This window comes from Rhododendron vialii, chromosome 9a, assembly GCF_030253575.1.
Source record: "Rhododendron vialii isolate Sample 1 chromosome 9a, ASM3025357v1".
NCBI lineage: Eukaryota > Viridiplantae > Streptophyta > Magnoliopsida > Ericales > Ericaceae > Rhododendron > Rhododendron vialii.
Window position 1 is genome coordinate 39,772,786 of NC_080565.1, and position 20,199 is coordinate 39,792,984.

The following is a 20,199-nucleotide window of genomic DNA, read 5'->3' on the forward strand; positions in this document are numbered from 1 at the left end:
TCTCTTTCTTTCTAATTTTATTCCGATTCTCTCTTGCTATAACCATTTCTCGTCAAGGAGACTGAGGGAAATGTACCTACCGTAAAATTTTATTTTATTTTTTATTTTTTTCTTAATTTCTGTATTAATCAAATAAGGGGTGCTAACTCTAACACCCTCATTAACTCCGCTGATGTATATCGCCATGGAAAAAAAAAGGGGAGCGATTTTTTTTTAAATTCTCCTTCCTTTCCTTTTTTATATATGTTCCAATTTTTTTTTTCCTTTCCTTTCATTTTCACAAGTTTCAAACAGACCTGTTGTAGGAGTACATTTTTGTAATTAGTGTGGTATTTTTGTCTTCTTTCATATAAATTTGTAAACAAATTTCTTTTACATATAAAATACTTACGCAAAAATAGTTAACATTGTAATTTGACAAGTTACTTCTACCTTGATTCAAATTTGAACATGTTAAATTCTTTTGAAAGTTTATGCGAGAATTTGTCATCTCTAAAAGCGCCGACTCCAACAAAAATATGTTTAATTTGTTATTTAATAGTATATTAATTTTGTCTTTAAAACTTGTTTTTATGTGTATTGAGTATTTTAAAGGAATGGGATTAAAGAAAAGATTTGAGATGTTACTTTTTCACACATCAAAGATTTGAGATCAGACAACATCAAATACTATTGAGGCAATTGACATCTTGGAACAAGTTGGTTCAATTGCAATCCCGTTCACTTGGCATATCATGTCGATTTTGACACATTTGATTGGAAGATAAAATGACCAAAAAAAATAGTGTAATCATAGAAGTGTCCTTCTAGTGGAAGTTCACATCATCAAAATTAAGAAAAAAAACACATACTGCAATAAACATTTTACATTGTTTAGTGTATTTTCGCAAATTTTAATCATTTTTCATACATTTCAATACGCTTTTTAAAACTTAATAACAATCGAGTGATATGTTTTTAGCATTTTCCATTAGTATAAAAAATGAGGGGGCCGGTCAAATCACTTCCATTCATATACTGTGCATAATCTGCTAAGAATTCCAAACGGAATGATGCCTTCTGAAAACAATCATGAATTCCAGATCAAATGAGATTTTTCGGGCAATCACTTGAACGGGCGGGGGATTGATTGATTCGGTCCGAGCAAGGGCGGAGCTAATATGAAGGGAGTGGGATGGGTCACCTACGATTTCTTATATAGTGTTATCTTATTTTGACCCATATCAGTATCAAAACAACATGATTTTTCTCACACACTATAAATAATAGCAATTGTAAAGATGAATGGTGTAGATATTTTTTTTTAAAAAAAGCCTTTAATTATTTGTTTTTAACAAAAAACAAAGATTATTCTACTCATGACTTTACACTTGACCTTTCTCTTCATCTTTTTACGAAAAATATTTAACAATATGAGTGGACTCCCATTAAATAACGCCATCTCCATCTTAACCATGGCTCCGCCATTGGGTTCGAGTATACCTTTTGTAAGAGATTAAGTGAAAAAATCAACTGCACTGGACATAGAAGTGCTTCTATTTTCTACTCTTAACAAATGGAACCGTCTAGAAGTTTCTAAAGGGTGGAGGGGTTTAGGACACCATGTGATTCTGATAGGAGCAACTCAGTTATAGAGGATTGAGAGTTGTTGTAGTGCGGCGGATCCGAGTGTTCATTTCAATATGAAGAACTCGGATTTAATCAGAGCTCCTACAAATTTGAGTCGTCCATTGTTCAGATGAAAAATCCAAGCTGTCCATTACCGAAATGGACGGTCGGATTGGCCACACTACACATGTAGTGCGGGGGTGCACTGCAGCACCCCCGGATATAGAAGCCTTAAAGGTCAAAACGGTCCTTTTACAAACTCCATACCTATATTCTATGTTGGTCAGCCAAGAATACTTTGAAGTTTGAACTCAAAAGAAGGCTTTGACGCAGTCCAAATTGAGGGCTACTCCGATAGATTATAGGGATCGGATCCTCTCCGGTTTAAGTTTCAAATTACAAGAAATAGTTCGAATTTAGATCATAAATTGAGAAATTAAATAAATAATTCGGATCTGCTTAAAGACTCTTAACGCGAAGAATCTTTGAGCATATCCGAATCATTGGCTGGAGTATTGGACAATTCGGATTTCGACTGTTTCCTCCGGTCCAAAACATGAACCGGAGATGATCCGCTTCCAAATTGCAATAAAATCAAGGAAATTGAATTCTACACTCCCTTTTTTGACATCTACACTTCTTTTTTTGTCTTCTAAGAAAAAAATTACATACACTTTTAACACTAAAATCCAAAAAAAAGAGTGTAGATGTCAAAAAAGGGAGCGTAGAATTCAATTTCCTAAAATCAAATGGAAAACAAACACTATAAATTGTTCTCTTGTGTCAGGCAAAATGAACTTTTTTGCGAGTATTTTTTTTGGAGGAAAGCAATTTTCGATCGATAAACTTAAGGAGGGAAATGGTCCAAAATAGGTTACTATTTCATACGACTGCAAATGCATATTTGTCGAAGTTGTTAAATTATTGATGTGATCATACTGTACTTATTTTGAATTTTTTTATTTTAAAAAGAAAAGAAAAGAAGGAGTCATGCACATGTTTGATTTATTTCGTTTTGGACAATGGAATTTTGTTTCTCTTCAACTTGTGGACCAACAAATATAAATGAAATCTAAACCCTTTTGAATCCGTACGTTCCTATCTTTGAAGTCAATTAAAAACGGCCCATTATAAATCAAGTAATAAGCTCATGATTTACCCAAAAAAAAGAAGTAATAAACTCATACAAGGTGTGAAATTTTTCTGTCTCCATAATCTTTTCTGGCACAAAAGGTAAGAACATACGAGTATAATATTTTACTTCAGTTTTAGTTAATTTTTTTGTTCCCTGAAAAAAGAGGTGTAGATGAAAAAAAATCAAAATAAAACTGCTTTGATAAAAGTGAACTTGAAGCCGGCTCACTTGATTTTTTGTTGTTGTCTCTATTCAATTTTTTCATCTTTATTAATTTTGTGTTAAGTTTTTGTGGATTATTAGTTCATACCGACGAGATGACTCTTCCTCGGATCCCAAAAGATCTTGAACGACCGATCCGGCAGAACAACTGAAAAGATAAAGAAGTCTCGTTAATTACTTCATGTTTGTTCAAAGTTGGAAAAATAGAATTATTATTCAAACCCGGATTTTTAGAATAAAGACAAAAATAAGTTAATAAGACAGATTTTTTAATCTTATATTTTTGTCTTTATTAAAAAAAAATTGAGTTTGGACCATAACTTTTTGTTTTTCGATTCAATCAATAATCCACAAAAAAAAAATGACGTTAAACTAACAAAGGCAAATAAAAAAAATTGAATAAGGGCAAAAAAAAAAAAAAAAGAAGCCAAGTGGCTTATATGCACATTAAGCCAAACCTAGAGTTTAGGGTGCCTTTGGACTAACTTTTTTGAAGTTTTTTTGATTAATTAGAGAAAGTTGTCTTTAAGGGGAAGACAACATGTTGCTAAAGGGTATGTATTTTGGACTCCTCAAAATACCCAAAAAAAAAACACAAAAAAACTTAGCCCAATGGTTTTATATTTTGGAATTTTTAAAAATACCAAAAAGACTCTAATACCAAAAATATCAAAAATACCAAAGCCCTACCTAAACATAGAACTCAGAGCATTATTTATCGGGAAAGTCTACAATACACACCCCTTAAAATGGTGTACTATATGCACCTATTTTATGGTTCATTCATAACATTTTAGCGTGTTTCGTAACTTTTGTTCTAGAATTCATAACTTTTCAGTAGTACGATTCATAACATTTTCAATATGATTCATAACATTTTGGTGTATCTTATAACATTTATACGATTACGATTCGTAACTTTTTAACGATACGATTCGTACCATTTTCTCTATAATTTATAACATTTTGAAGGGTGCATATGATACACACTCAAATAAGGGGTGTGTATTGTAGTCTTTCCATTATTTATCAAGTAAATAATTGCAGTAGTCATGATTATGTTTACACTGAAAAATTATACCAATAGATTATCCCTATGCCTCTAGAGTGTGGATTTTTCTATGAGCCTTTTCAACCATACCATAGAAGTATAAAAAATTAATAATGGTAATCAAATTGGGAAAATCTTTAATTACGGAGGTTTCGTAAATAAAGTTTACGAAGGCCAATCTCGGTCGTCCAAAAGTGTTTTGGACGATCTAGATTAAAAACAAACTATTAACGATAAGAGATATTTATTACCGATCAAAAATTAAAAACATATCTCAACCGTTGATTGTCAAAATAGACGACTGAGATTGCTCGTTTCTTTTGAATAACTTATTCACGACTTGTCCGTGACAAGGGATAAGTGTCGGCATAGGACAAAAGGCGTTGTTGGGTCGTTGGCAGTCACGGTCTCCAGTCGTATGTGTCTAGCTTTTTGTTGACCAAATATTTTTCTAGTATTTTTTTCAATGAATTAAATTAATTTATATATTTATAAGTGGTATGAGATTGATCGATGTCACTCCTGTTCTTGCTAATTTGACCCAGCAGGCCATGCTATTTTTCTGTCCTCGCAACTGTACCCTCAAGAGCTTCCGAATCGAGAATTGTTACTTATGCTCCGTTTCAGAACCACAAATAAGTACTTATTTTTTAATAAGATAATTTCAAGCTTAAAAATAATATATTTACGCAAATAATTTTCCTATCAATATAGATCTTGTTTGATAGATCTCATCAAGATCTTTTATACGGTGCAAAAAAAATAAAAAAATTATTTTTCATTTATATTATTTTTGAGTTTGAAAATGTGAAATAAGCTGCTTATTTTTTAAGAAGGTTTCTGGAACGGGGCCTTAGCTTACTACTACAGTAATAATGACCGATTAAAAAAAATACATTTAATTCCGGCTAATTACAAGTATGAAAATTTATTAGTAATAGGTACTCCATTTGCTATGGTTGTGTATCAACGTTTTTAAGTCTGTTAACAGCATAGGTGGAGGTATATAATGGGCCGAATGGGATCCTGACCCGGAATTTTAAATTTTCCAGTAATATATGTACTAATTTTGAGTATTTTCTATGTACTATTAGTATATTGACTAGTCTCTTATAATCCAAATAAGTTTTTATTAGTGGTCTTACATTATCATGTGAAATTTTTTCAATTTCTTTTGTAGATAAGAAATACTAAATGCAAAGGTGTTTTAGTTAGTTAAATGAAAAACTAAAAAAATTCCATCCAATTATTGTGTAATGGTCTGAAATTATCTGTGCGAATTTAAAATATTATACTAAAACACACAAACTACAAACTAATGCATTCGGCTATCGTCGAATTGAAATCCTAGCTCTTGTCAGCAAAATGAGTTTGAATATTACCCAACTTATCCGTGTGAAGGTCAAAAGTCCATTTATATATTAATATGACAAGCATGCCGTCTTTTTGACCTAGCTATAGAGATTTTGTCATAAACCATCGTTTTTGAATTTTATGAACTGTGTATTAAAGTCAGACGCTCATAACTAATTCATTTCGCTTGAAGTATATTCTTTTTGTTTGTTTACCAATATTCCGAATGGTCATGCTGTATGAAATTCATTTCGGAAAATTATATACTATATTATTTATATGCTCCTTTTTCGAGGTATGACCAATAATAATACCCATGATAAACTAAAAGCATCGCTAATAGTTGGAGTCAAAATAGATATTAATTATCCAATCAGTTTTTTACTTGCTACATAATTTGAGGCCCGTTTTGCCATAATCTATCATTTTCTTATGATAATACAAATTAAAATGTGTTGATTGTCTGTTAATTGCTTATGTATTCGGTTAAATACTAAAACCCACCAACTACAATAAAAGGAAATAATAAGCACATGAGTATTGCTCCCCCATGGTCGGTACTCATAGGTTTTCTGTTTGTGAGTATTGCTATATGGGCCGACCATGGGGGAGGGAAAATGTACCGACGGCCGCCGGCGGGCCATCTCCGGCCACCGGACGGCCGATCCGAACCGTCCAAAAATTTTAAAAAAAAAAACTGATGGGCCTTTCGCGGGAATCAACGGCATCCGAGCTGTGTAGGGTGCTTGATCCGAGCACCCATTTTTCGTGTATATACATACGTGTATATACACGAAAAATGGGTGCTCGGATCAAGCACCCTACACAGCTCGGATGCCGTTGATTCCCGCGGAAGGCCCATCAGTTTTTTTTTTTTTAAATTTTTGGACGGTTCGGATCGGCCGTCCGGTGGCCGGAGACGGCCCGCCGGCGGCCGGCGGTACGTTTTCCCTCCCCCATGGTCGGTACTCATAGGTTTTCTGTTTGTGTTTGGCTTTCATATTTGCACGTAAATAAACAAATAATTAAGCAAGATAAGCAAATAACAAGGTTTCTCAAATAGTGCTGGGGTTGAGCCATACCTCAACACATCGGTGGAAGAAGAGAGATCTAGACCACGCTCGTTCTTCAATTGTAGAGAAACTTTTGAATTGCGAGGCTCTTTATTTGCGGGGCTTATTTATGAATTAAAGCAGCCTCCAATTTAGTACTTTTATCCCATAATATAATCTCAGAAATATCGCTCACCAAAAAAAAAAAAAATCTCAGAATATCAATTCGGAATTTTAAAGGTTTAGCAAGAAAGGAAGATTTGTGTGAAGGGATTTACCGAATTAGGTTAAAATAGAGAGCGGAGCCTCGTTCCTGTCGCAGTCATTGTCGTTATCATTGCCACAATTAATTAAAAGCTTGGCTAGTACTACTAATTTAACAAAGTCTATGTTTGCATTAAAGCCCAACCAAGATTAAAAAGTCAAAAGGCAATTGTGGCCAATGTTTCCATTATTAACAGCAGCAATTACTACTACTTTAATTAATCTAACGTACGTCGACAACCCAAAAGAAGTAGTACTATTGTTTTTTCCACTTTACTAACCTTGTGTCATCATAATCTGAAGGGTTAAGTACAGACATTGCACATTAATCTAAGGATGTTGTCCAAAGAAAAAGGAACATGCTGTATGTTTTTTTTACCAAACTTGTGGTGGATTCATGAAATTGACAGTTGATGTCTTCAAACGTTGTCTCGTGTAATTATTATCACAGACTAATTAACTGGATTTATTAATTAATCACATATTCACATAGGAAGAAAAGAAGGGTTAATATGTGCCGACCTTTACTTTTGTGAGATAATAATGTATTTCCCTTAGTCTCCATCCTATGAGTGTGTGAAAGGAGAAAAAGAAAAAAAGGGGAATTGTTAAATTGGCCAACGAGCAATTGTCTGAGAATGAGCCGTCGAAATTAGTTGTCCGGTGACGAGATGATTGTGAGCCCGTGATGTTCGAGAGTTGATTTTCATATGGTTGTTGAAATGGTGGACCAAGAATATTGCCTCGTTCGGCGACTAACACCTTCGACGTCAATAGTCAACGTATCAAGGAGAACGCCATGCCATGGTTCGAAAAGGAGGAGGGCCTTCTTCTCGAACAGTTCTTCTCGGACAGAAAAACATAAAGTGATTACAATACGGCCACCAAGCTGTAGGGTTTAGACCTTCGAAATGGTAGCATCAAGTCACATTTTTCAATCAAGCATGGGGCCTAACGACGGGTGGCCATATGACCTACTAGAGCTAAAAAAGAACTTATAGTAATTGTTCTGTACGGTATAATGATTTTCATTATTACAATGAATTTTTTCATCATTAGCTCCAACCCTTCAAGGCTTCAACAGTCAGCAAATTAAAAGCTAAATGGACCTTTTCATTCTGGAGGACAAAATGATGATGTCTTTGTGTAATTAATGACTCAAATTTTCGGATCGGTTTATGTAGACTTTCTAATTAGGCCAACTACAAATGTGTATCATGTATGCATACGATAGATAGATAGTGATGAGATTGCCTTATTCTTAAGCAACAAATCGTTCTCTATGAAAAATAAAAAACAATACCCTCTGATAAGGATTCCAAAGAAAAGATATAAAATGGATGGTGCATGCTTTTTGTTCTTCTGAGAAACAAGCACCCAGATTCTCCCAAGGGTTGTGTTTTACTATTTCCACGTCACGTGACATGATTCCAGGTTTTTAGGTATTGGGTTCCCCCACGTTAATCAACCCATGGTTTGCCACCCCATTTTTACTATTTCCACGTCACGTGACATGATCCCAGGTTCTTACTTTGTAAAGTCGATGACTATTCTCTTTTCTGATTAATGATCAAAATAATGGGATGCGTTCCACTTGGACAAAAGAGAATCAGTGTTGTTTAGTATATCACCGTCGCCTGATAGATGATGATCAACGAGTAATTTAATGCTTTATCCAGACAGTTCCCTATCCCTTCTCCTGTGGGTGCTAGCTTCATCCTCCACACACATACAATGACACAAAGATGCTAATAAGAGAGGAACTGTTAGGATTGTCACACACACATACGATATACGAGTATAAACAGTAAAAAAATCAACACAGAAATATACGTGGTTATTTAAAATCGGGTACGTCTACGGGAACGAGAACGGTTGCTAGCTGTTGTATTACACAGTATGGAATAGGGTTTACAACATAAAATATTTATACCTACTCTGTTCTAACCCTAGCCGGATTTGGCCTGTATTCCAAAAATACCCTTGTACGATACCGTACCATACATTCAGATACAAATATAATAATTGGCCTGTATCCCTAGCTCTCATCTCTCTCTCTCTCTCTCCCTCTCTCTCGATCGATGTGCATATGCATATTCATATATTCAGATACAAATATAATAATTGAATTGTTAATTCTTGTAAAAAAGTGGACCTAAATGGTTATGTCACGTACTTTTGTGGTTGTGTCCCAATTAACTCACTTTCATTGTTGGTACCTAATGCATTTTAAAACTCTTAAAGACCATCAACCGTGCCAAAAAATTATGTTCATCGGTTGTGGATCAACACTTGATTTCAACACATTTATCTTGAGATAAGTGAGTTTTTACATTAGTGTGTCAGTTTTCTAATTATATAAAAATGTTACAATATCATATTTATCAATACTTGATTGAAATGATATTCAACAATGAGAATAAAACTCTTATTTCGCTGAGAACAAGAACATGATTTTCGACAAGATTGGAGAACACAACCAAGTCTAAACAGTGGATTTCCGTCATTTAGGATTTCATGAAAAGAGCCTAATAAGGCCCATAACTGGACCGTCCAGTTCAGATGGGCATAAACTAGCCCAAAAACCTGGTTATCAACAAAAAAGAGAGAGGAAGTGCTGATAAAATAAATAAATTGAACCGTCCGGTCCGAAAAGGTGAACAATTAGAATTTGACCTCCCTAAAAAATTGGAGCTCATTTTGTGTTGTCCAAATTAACACTCTCTCTCTCTCTCTCTCTCTCTCTCTCTCTCTCTCTCTCTCCACACGTATATATACATTTTTATACTCCAAAAGATATGGATTGAACCATGGTCCACGTGAATGGTTCCTTAATTGGCTCCACAAATTAGTAACCGACTTTATTTGGAGGGGCATTGGTGACTATGCATAGAGTACTTTATGTTACTCTTTCAATCCAAGTGACATTTACAGCTTAAACAATATTGGCTTGACGCTAAATTATGAAATAAAAGTGGAAATTTTTATAAGCCGTTGATGCGATATGTTTAATAAGCATTCGTCAAATCAAATCATGGTCCGCAATTCTAATATATATTCCTTTCTCTATCAACAATAATGCATCTAAATTATTGACTGGCTATCTTCTTTTCAAGTGCTACGATCGTCTTAGAGCATCCACAGTGGATGATCAAAAGTTGCCACATCAACTTTTGGTTATCCATTTAAAGGGTTGATAAAGTTACAATGTAGAGGTCCACAATGGTACAATCAAAATTGAATAACCAAAACTTCCCACATCATCTTTTTAACTTATAAAAATCTAGAAATTGTGACAGAGAAAATAATTTTTTAAAAATAGTTTTCAAACTAATAAAAATAGGTTATTAGAAAAAGAGAAAATAGTTTTTTGAAAATTTTGACTAAAAAAAAAGTTTTCGGGAAAAAGTTAAAAAAAACAGTTTTTGAATAGAAAAAGTTTTTTTTTTCTTCAAAAGAACAGTTTTTGAAAAAAAAAATTTAATAAAAAACTGTTTTGGAATAAAACTTTTCAAAAAAAAAAATGGGAAAAACAGTTTTAATTAAAAAAAAAAAACATGTAAAAACACTGTTTTTGCAAAAAAATAAAAAACTGTTTTTAAAAGTATTTTTGTTATAAACATGTTGGAAATGGAAGAAAGAATGTTTTTGTGTAATATTGATGGTGTACTTGATTGAGGAAATGTAAAGACAATTAAATTTGATTATTAGCAAAAGATTGGTAGTTTTGATTATTCAATGGCCAAAATTTGATGAGTTGCTAAGATGTTTCTAAGTTTTGTTATTCAATGTGAGCTCTTTTTGAGCAAATGTTGCTAACCTTATAAACCTTTTTGTTTTGATTATATCACTGTGGATGCTCTTATACGTATAATAACATCGTAGCAATTTTTTTGTTAACTCGGGAGTCCCAACCAACTTGTGCGCACCTCGATTAATTTTGGGGAACGAATTCTACCGCTCACTTGCGGGAATCTCAATTAAAGCCAAAGAAAAGCTCTATGTGAACTGGTCGAAGCTGATATCTTAGGTGGAAACAAACTCCTCCTAAGTTAATTACTAATTTAATTTTGTGCTCGATCGTGCTCTATCTGTGTATGTGGATCTAGTGATAGTTCAGACCTTATTGGTTTCTTCTGAAAACAAGATTGCTTCCCAAAGATAGGACGGAGTGGAGTACTTTGGACAGCAAGATTGACTCCGCTGAAATTAGTTAATGCGCGTGTATGTAGTTATGAACTTGTACGATTGAGCATAGGGATTCAGCAAGTTCAATTCCAGGTTCCCAAGAATCGACTCCTTTCCTAAGACATCATTTCTCTCCCTGTTCGAGATAACAAAAACACTCTTTTCGTTGATTCATATGATCGGAAGAAGGATTTCAGGCCAATGTCACCAAAAATCTTGCAAATGGGATAAATTCTTTCCCTTTCTTCAAAATCCAAACCAAATCCCTTTGGCTTTGAAAATTAGCTGTTTGCCTACTTCCAAACATGGTCAAAACCCACACTATTTGAGAATCTAAAAAGTTAAAATAGTTCATCGAGTTTTTTGTGTGCGGATAATGCAGGGTACCCCAGGCCAGTTTGCGCGCACCTCGGACTAATCCCTACAGCCCCTCCTACAGCCGTTTCACATGCTTACGCATGTAGGTGAGGTAACTCCAAGAGTTGTTGGCAAGGAGAATCGAACCTAAAATATTCTTCGGATGTAGCAACCACCTAAATCTCAAGCCAAGACCACTTGGCCAACCCCTTGGGGTAAATAGTTCAGCGAGTTGTTAGTAAGGTTCCAACACTAGTGTGGCGGTATTATGTGAGAATTAATATGTGCAATTAGTGTATGGAAATGTGTAAAGCTAGCTAGCCAGCTGTGTCTCGAGAATACAGAGAAGTAGAAAAACAGCTAACAAATCTGGTTATGGAATGGTAGGGGAAGCATTCATTAACACTAACTCATTAAAATGTCGGCAATCGTCCTCCTACCGGTTTGACTTTTGGGTTTTGAGGTTCTGATATCATCTATTTATATGTACAAATATCGATCGGAGTATCTTTGATCTGGATCGAGGAGCGTACGTACCTCATTCTTTCTGTTAGTAAACACACAACATTTGCACTTTTTTTCTTGGACTTTCACCTTCAGTGTTTCTTAAGCTTTCAACGTGGAGTAGTACTTCCGACTCCTTTTTTAAAACAAGGTAAAAAAAGCCATCTTTCTCAAAGAATCATGATAGCTGCAGACTCGTTAACTTCAAAACCGCGACATTAGTTGAGGTGCACACAAGTATGGCTCGGATATCAAATCATAAGAAAAAAAATGAACTATAATACTCTTTATGACCGAAGCTAACCAACAGAGAACTTGGGTTAGAGGAAAGATGGGCTAAATTGGAATCCACCATATATATCGAGCTGGTTCTTTTCATGTACTATTAGGTTAGGTGTGGACGTCTTTTACAAGACCGGCTTACTTGAAAAATACATCATTTGTATATCGTCTATTGGGAATGGTTTTAATCATGATCATTCGGAAAAATACATACAATGTTTCTTAAAAAAGCACTTCTGCTCGGAATTTAAATGGTGCGTTTCGGTAATCGTCATCCAAACAAGTGACTAATAAAATGCCTGCGAAACTAAAACAGAAATAACTAAATGGAACAAAAACATTTTGCATGTGCTGAGATGGGCCTCATCATCAGAAAATGGGTTGAATATCTTGGGAAATCTAAGTGCAGAATGGTCTGAGCGGAGGTGTACCACATTGCCAACAATCAAGCTAGCTGGTGGGTGGGAGGTGATCAAATAAAAATAAAAAACTGGTGGGTGGGCCTAATGATTGGAGCAACTCTATGAACCAGTTTTAATTGTAATTAAGATGGCCACCCCTCTATGAACCAGTTTTGTCCTTAAGCATGCATGGGCTGGCCCTTTTCCAACCTCTTCAAGCTAGCTCCTTTTCCCTTTCTCTCTTGGTTTTGGACAAATCTCCGAATTGATGTATTCTGCAGCTTAGCTAGCTAGAGTACCATATTATAAATCGATTCAAATTACATATGATGTATTCTGCAGCTTAGCTTAGCTGCAATATATTCCTTTTGATGCAAAATAATCCGTAAATGTTGTCTTACTTCTTATTGGGTTTTTTTTTTTTTTTTTTCATCTTTCAATCATGATCAAGATTTTCTGTTCCAATAATCCTTCTCCGGTGCCACATTATCGATCTCCCCAACATTGTGACAGGGAAAAAATGTAACGACAGTAAAGGAAGGAAGATGGGGAAGGGACCAATGATCAGTACTGCGTTTTTTTATTTGCATTAATGGTGTCTGGGATTGAAAATTAATTGGGTTGGCCCCAGAATAACAAGGTGGGCTTTTAGGTAGGCTTATGGGGATCCGAGGAGTCCTGATCAAAATCTCTTGTTACAGGCACTTGTGCTTGGCCTCATCATGTATATATAGTACAATGAGAAAGACTTATTCACGGAGCTCCGTGAATAAGTTTTTACGGAGGTAAATCCGTACCGTCTAAAAGTGTTTTGGACGGTCCGAATTTAAACAAACGCTTTCTTAGAAAAATTTCATTAAAATCCGGACCTTTCAATACCGAAACGGAAGAGCGAGATCGCGTGGCTCAGGGAATCACTGCCCCTCGGTGAATAAGTCAATCTCATAGTACATAACACGCGAAGATATACAAGTACTCTCCTACATGTTTTTTCCTGCACATCATTGGGGTGAGTGGGACCACAGTTTGTGGGGAAAAATATGATCCGGATCCGATCATGATGTAAAAATATGTTTGGGGCAGCAGAGTAAAAGTTATGTGTTTTGTGGGGGTGTATCTGATCTGATCCTAGCCTAGCCAGCCTCATCTCTGTGGTGTTTTGCATGAATGCTTCGCCAGCTACAGTAGTGATTATGGTACGTACCCTCTAATATGGACCACCCTATATGGTTTTATCTCTTTGTTTTCTGATTTTTAGGGTGGTCCTGTGTTTGATCATTAATCACAAGCTTTAGAATATTGTTTTTTTCTTCTTTTTTTTTCCCCCTGGGAATCTCTTCTGACCGATTTTGAGGTACTCGTGACATGAATTTATTCAGTGTAGCTACCCGCTTGAATGATTATTTACCACTTGTTTGGCGTGAGTAAGCAAATATTAGAAATTAATGTTAGAAACAATAATCGTACATACTATGTTACATGAATATTTTCACTGTGCTTTCGATGATTCAGAGATTGTGCTCTCTTACTATCCAAATTGAGGAAACAAAGTAAAATGAATAAAGTAAAATGGATATTTCTATCCTCACTGATATTTGTAAACCACAATTTCTTTATCTTTTCTTTTTTTATAACTCTCATTTTTTACAACATATATATAATTAAATTAGGTGAGTTTAACATTTGGACCAAGAACAGGCCCTTTTTTGTTGGGTTCCACAGATATGCTGAAAAGTATTGGACTGAAACAGGCCTCATTATGTAAGGGTTGGGTTATTTGAAAATAATTTCAAATCTTGAGGACTATCAGCGAACGTTTATTGCCTATTGCTTTTGGGTTGGGCTTTATAAGAAATTGGGCTGTTTTCTTCGGTCACTTTATTTTCTCTATCTATTTTAAGGGAAAATGACGGCTCATGACGTGTTTTGATAATTAATACCCACCAAGGACATGCTGAGAACAATTGTTAATGCTGAAAATGTTCTTGGCAGATATTAATTATCAAAACACGTCATTAACCGTCATTTTTCCCTATTTTTATGAGGTGTTTTCACTAAATTAATTGGACTAAAGCCCATATTTTCAGGAACTTTTAGGTAGGTCATTTCTCTAAAAAAACCATTTAGTGACTTCTTCTTCTTTTTATCAGCTTGAAACCCAAAAAAATTAGCTGAAATGCACCTTTAGTCATGTTTCAATCGAATAAGTTAAATAGACCAGAGCATCATATTTTTTTGTCTACGGTTAAATTTTATCGTATTATTTTTTGAGTACATATACTCTAGTCTAGAGACATTTTAAAAGCTAAGAATATCAAAATTTTATAAAATATGTGCTTGAAATGAATAAATTAGCAAATTTGAATTTGACATTTTGACTTCTTTTTGAATCTTTTTCACCGGCCACAGTGGTTGGATGTTATTCGGAATTGGAAAGGTCATGTAGGAGCAGATGGGGGACGTTATAATATGAGATTTTTTAGAGTAATAAATAGAGAATGATAACCAAATCAAACCAAACAATGTCTAAGAATTTTGAGACCTCAAAACGAACAATGCATGTGCTGGGAATTTGAACAAGTTCGGAGGAGTATGACCCATTCGGTTCCGAAGTAAGTACAATCCAGCTCCGATCCGACCCATTGCCATCCGTACTGCAGCTGCCGGAATCACTATTTCCTGCGTCTCTCTCCTCTCTTTTACGTAAGACCCAAATATTCTCCATGGCGTCTGCCGCTGCCTCTGTAAACGTTTCATCTTTTTATTGGCCTTCTGGGGGGCCCCCATGTCGCCTCTTACCACTTGTCAATATCCAATTCCCACTCCATAGCTTCAATTTCAAGCCACCGTCAACCCCCGCCAACACCTTTTACGGCCTACCTCTGTTCTGCGCATTGGATGGACGATATCTTTCCTCCCTCCGCATATCTTAGGACGCTGTTATTCGCAGCTTTTTATTTTTTTTCATAGTCCGTTAAAAATTTTCAATTATATTCAACAGTTAGTTACCGAAATTGAGATATATTTTCAACATTCAATTACCGAAATATAATATTTTTTTCAACAGCTATTTACTGAAAATGTATGTTCGGCAGTTATTTACCGAAAGTTGAATATATTTTCAACATGTAGTTATCGAAATATAATCTTGTTTTCAACAGCAATTTACCGAAATGTTATTTATGATTTTTAACAATCATTTACTGAAATGTAGCGGGCTATGGGAGAAAATAAAAGGTTGCGAATAGCGGCGCCTATATCTTATTTACATTCTCTCTCTATGACTCAATGGTAAAATTACATTGACCTCCCCAAGTACTCGTGAACTATGATACTCTATCTATACCTTTATAATTTTTGAAATGACACTAACTTCTCGTCTGCTTCATTTTCACATGGAATTTATTTAATAGTAGGTTGAACATCATCGTGTCGCTACTAAGGATGTTGAAGCGTTACGTAACTTTGCTGATCAAAAGGACCCATCAAATATCCTATGTTGTAAATCGTCTTTTGTTACTTTAGTTATCCTTTATCCCGTATGTTGCATATAGTGCATAAATGTCCGTTGACTCCCCGCATTCCCTCTTTTTTATCATAATCACACCAATGTATGACTATCACCATGCCCTTAAACCAATAGGTCATGAGAATAACCATGTCATGTACTATCAAAATTGAGACATATAGGTGGCATGCATGTTGGTAAAGTCAAATGTCAAGTGTAGCTATTTTCACAAAATGAATGGGCCCTTTTGATTTTGAAGATAATTAAATTACATGAAACAATTATTTGCAGATGTAATAATCTCAATTTTTTTTTCACTCAATTTTTTTTTCACTGATGTTCCAATGCGTTCTCTATCATAGAATCGCATGAGAATTAATGTAGCGGAGAAATGAGAACATTACACTTGATGATCCTATTAATATCGGAAACATTTTTTTCCCTAGTACCGGCGAAATGGGGTTCAATAGTACTACTTCAAATTTATTTATTTTTACTGTTTACTCCTTCAATTGTTTGAAACATAATTTCCCTTGTCGATTTGAACTGCAAAGGATTTAATGAGGAGTATGGAACAATATAACCTTACAAGAGATATGAAAGTCAAGAAAAAGGACAGGGAAAGGAGAAAAATATATATATAGATCCAAAAGAAACTTTTTTATGGACAAAAGGTGTAGCATCATTTTACTACACAATGTAGTTAGTTAGACATGAAAAAGGGATTCCCATCCATAGAAAATTTAATTAGAAGCATATTTAATCACACCTAATTCCTCCTCATAATTCCCTTGTAAGAAAAGAATCCACAACAGTCCACATTTCATACCCACAAACAACCCACTAAGATTTGGATTGACCAATAATTATTGGAGAATACTAGTATTAAAAAGGAATATGCAACATTCTCCAAAGAAGGGTACGAGAACAAGAACAGTAGGGCAAATATATATACGTACAACTAGTAAGTGATCGAAGTAGACGAAACTAACCCTCTCTCTCTCTCTCTCTCTCTCTCTCTCTCTCACACACACACACACACACACACATCATATACGTACTAAGCCACCACATGTATACCATCATCTTAAGTGGCCTCTCTTACTTTTAGACCCAGTTGCTGCAAAGTGGTTGATTTTCCTTTCTCTCTCTCTCTCTCTCTCTGAGAAGACTCATCAAATTGCTCTTTTAGCTTTCCCTTTTTTCCTTCCCTAGCTCTTTGATCTATGGATGCAGCTCAGTGGCCACAGGTAAAAGCATAATAACATAAGTACATGTTTTCTCCATTTGAAATCATGATATGCTTTCTTTTCTTGCTAGGTTCAACGTACAATAATCTGACTCCTATCTTTTACTACTTTGTAATTCTCTCTCTCTCTTTTTATGGAAATTTTCTTTTGCATATAGGTCTACTTTTAAAGGTAACTTTTGTAAAGAGTTGCTGATGTTGCTCACCCGCCACTAATCTTTGGATTTATGTTGCTTTCCTCTTGAGAACTTTCAATTTCAATCTTTGTGCCTGAAAGTACTGTCACTTTTCTTTTTCTTTCTTTTTCCACCATCTGATCATATCATAATTAAAGTAGCCGAAAAGAAATTATAATTTGTTTGGATGATGTAAATTGTTATCCTCCTCCAAAGTGTAAAGGAAGTTGGCCTAGCTCTTGTTTTTCTCTGCCTTAGCTTGTTTGATTGCTATTTTGCCTTGTAGGGTTTGTTTGGATGTTGTAAATTGTTTTCCTCCTCCAAACTGTAAAGGAAGTTGGCCTCTTGTTTTTCTTTGCCTTGTTTGATTGCTATTTTGCCTTGTAGGGTTTGTTTGGATGTTGTAAATTGTTTTCCTCCTCCAAACTGTAAAGGAAGCTGGCCTCTTGTTTTTCTTTGCCTTGTTTGATTGCTATTTTGCCTTGTAGGGTTTGTTTGGATGTTGTAAATTGTTTTCCTCCTCCAAACTGTAAAGGAAGCTGGCCTCTTGTTTTTCTCTGCCTTGTTTGTTTTCTATTTTGCTTTTTTCTAGGTTTTATGATCAGGTTAGAGTCATCTCTCTCTCTCTCTCTCTCTTCTTTTTTCTTTACTACTTTTCAGGGGATAGGAATGGAAGGATCAAGGGGTACTATAATAACAAGTGAAAGCAGGAGGCCAAGGCCAGAAAAAGATAGACAAGCTTTGAACTGTCCAAGGTGCAATTCTACCAACACCAAGTTTTGTTACTACAACAACTACTCACTCTCCCAGCCAAGGTACATATGCAAGACTTGTAGAAGGTACTGGACTGAAGGTGGGTCCCTCAGAAATGTTCCAGTTGGTGGAGGTTCAAGGAAGAACATCAACAACAAGAGTAGATCATCACCACTGCCACCATCTTCATCAAAAAAGCAGCTTCCTCATCACCACCATGATCTGACCGCACCTGTAAATAGTACTTTTCCGCAATCTTCTACCGCTTCTCAGACGTCTCAGAAGTACCCTAATAATAAAATCCATCAAGGCCAAGACCTAAACCTAGCTTACCCACCACCACCACCAACTACCGGTAGTTACAAATATACCCCTTGTTCTTCATCCCAGATTTCATCAATGGAGCTTTTCAATTTCAAGAAGTATGAAATTGCGTCAATTTACTCGTGTGGATTTCCAATGCAAGAATTGATCAAGCCGCCTAGCCTTAATTTTGGTGTTGATGGGTATGGTAATTTGCAAGGGGTACTTCAAGAGGGCGGTAGTACTAGTAGGAGTAGTGGTAGTACTAATAATTCTAGGATGTTTTTCCCTTTTGAGGATTTGAAGATTCAGCAGGCGGCACAAAGCAGTACTACAAGTACTAATATAGCTGATCATGAATTTTATGACCATGAGAAGAAAGATATTATTAGTGGGGAAGCCGGAGATGATCAGCAGGCAATTACTGGGTACTACTGGAGTAGTAGTGGGATGTTAGGTGGTGGTGGAGGGTCATGGTTGGCATAATAATATAAAAATGGAAAGCAAAAGCATGAGGAATATTTGAAGGGTACTTGTTTGTTTGTTTGTTTTTGTCTTTGTTTTTGCTTTCATTTGGTGAAAACTTGTTTGAGTTTTATGAGAAAACAGATAGATGCTCAGCAAATTAATGAATATTCTTTCTTTGTGTTTCTCTAATTCTCTCTTTGTTGATATTATTGGTAAATTTTTTTGGGAGAGTGATTTTCGCATTTACCAAATTTTTAACCGCATTGATTCCCAGTGGGAGTGCGAAAATTAATTATATATTGATTTTCGCACTCTTAAAAAGGGTGCAGTTAACAATTTAGAGAGTGCGAACCCCCCCTCCCGCGATTTGTACTTTCATTCTATGGTTTTAACTCGGTATTGAGTCATATATCAGTTAATATTATATGCATTTCCATTAAAATACGCAAACAATATTTTTATCGAGTGTTCCTTAAATGCAGGCTAATTAAAAAAATCTATAATTTTGTTTTGTCAATAAAAAAATTTCCTTCCAGTAAAAAAAAATGAAAAATGTCTTTTTTTCTACCCATTCCAACATGTTACTTTTTTGCTTTTTCTTTCTTTCTTGCAAAGATTGTCAGGTCAATAGGTCATACTCGAGAGAAACTTCTTTCCGGTTTACACCGCCGCCATGTACGGACCCTATCGGCACTTTATTGCAATAATCTGTATCGTTTATTTTGTAGGGTCCATAGAGTAATGTATATAGGAAAAAAATCAGCTTGACTTAACATCGATAAGTATATCAAAAATTAAATTTTAGTTTATAAAATCAACAGCCGGGATTCTATCAATAATTTTTAAGTTAAAATGATTCAAGCTGTTGATTTTATAAACCAAAATTTAATTTTGATATATCTATTGATGTTGAGTCAAACTGATTGTTGCATATATACACTACTCTGCAGGCCCTACAAAATGAACGATTCAGATTATTACGATAAAGTGTTGATGGGGCCCGCACGTTGCGACGGTGTAAACTCCTTGTTTCACCTCACCCGGAAAGAAATTTATCTCGTCTCGTCATTGCATATATCAGCACTAATATCTGTCTTGAGATTCTTCCAGCCATTAAAGCAGCTTCCCGAAGTATACACAGACAAAGCTATCTTTACCTAAAGTACTGTACGTAAGAAAAAAATCCGAATTTCTTGCAATGTTTAATTAGAATTGAGAATTTGTGATCTTACATCCTCAACTTTTCTACTACAATGTTTTTCTTTTCAGAACTTGACCTGATAAAAAAAAAAGATTTTATCGAAGATTTATCTTTAAACTGGTTA

The 20,199-nt window shown here is 35.1% G+C and overlaps 1 protein-coding gene across 1 annotated transcript; it reads left to right on the top strand.

Moving 5' to 3' along the window:
* Nucleotides 1-16,902: 16,902 nt before the first annotated feature.
* On the top strand, nucleotides 16,903-19,063 carry LOC131300452 (dof zinc finger protein DOF4.6-like). Its single transcript, XM_058326306.1, has 2 exons — nucleotides 16,903-17,175; nucleotides 18,011-19,063. The coding sequence occupies exons 1-2, from the start codon at nucleotides 17,152-17,154 to the stop codon at nucleotides 18,890-18,892; spliced, it is 906 nt and encodes a 301-aa protein (XP_058182289.1). The 5' UTR covers nucleotides 16,903-17,151; the 3' UTR covers nucleotides 18,893-19,063.
* Nucleotides 19,064-20,199: the final 1,136 nt, after the last annotated feature.

Excerpts from the sequence above, each read along its gene's own strand:
- LOC131300452 (XM_058326306.1), top strand. The coding sequence starts at position 17,152 with ATGGATGCAGCTCAGTGGCCACAG. Across the intron at positions 17,176-18,010 it reads ATGCAGCTCAGTGGCCACAG|GGGATAGGAATGGAAGGATC; the intron begins GTAAAAGCATAA and ends ACTACTTTTCAG.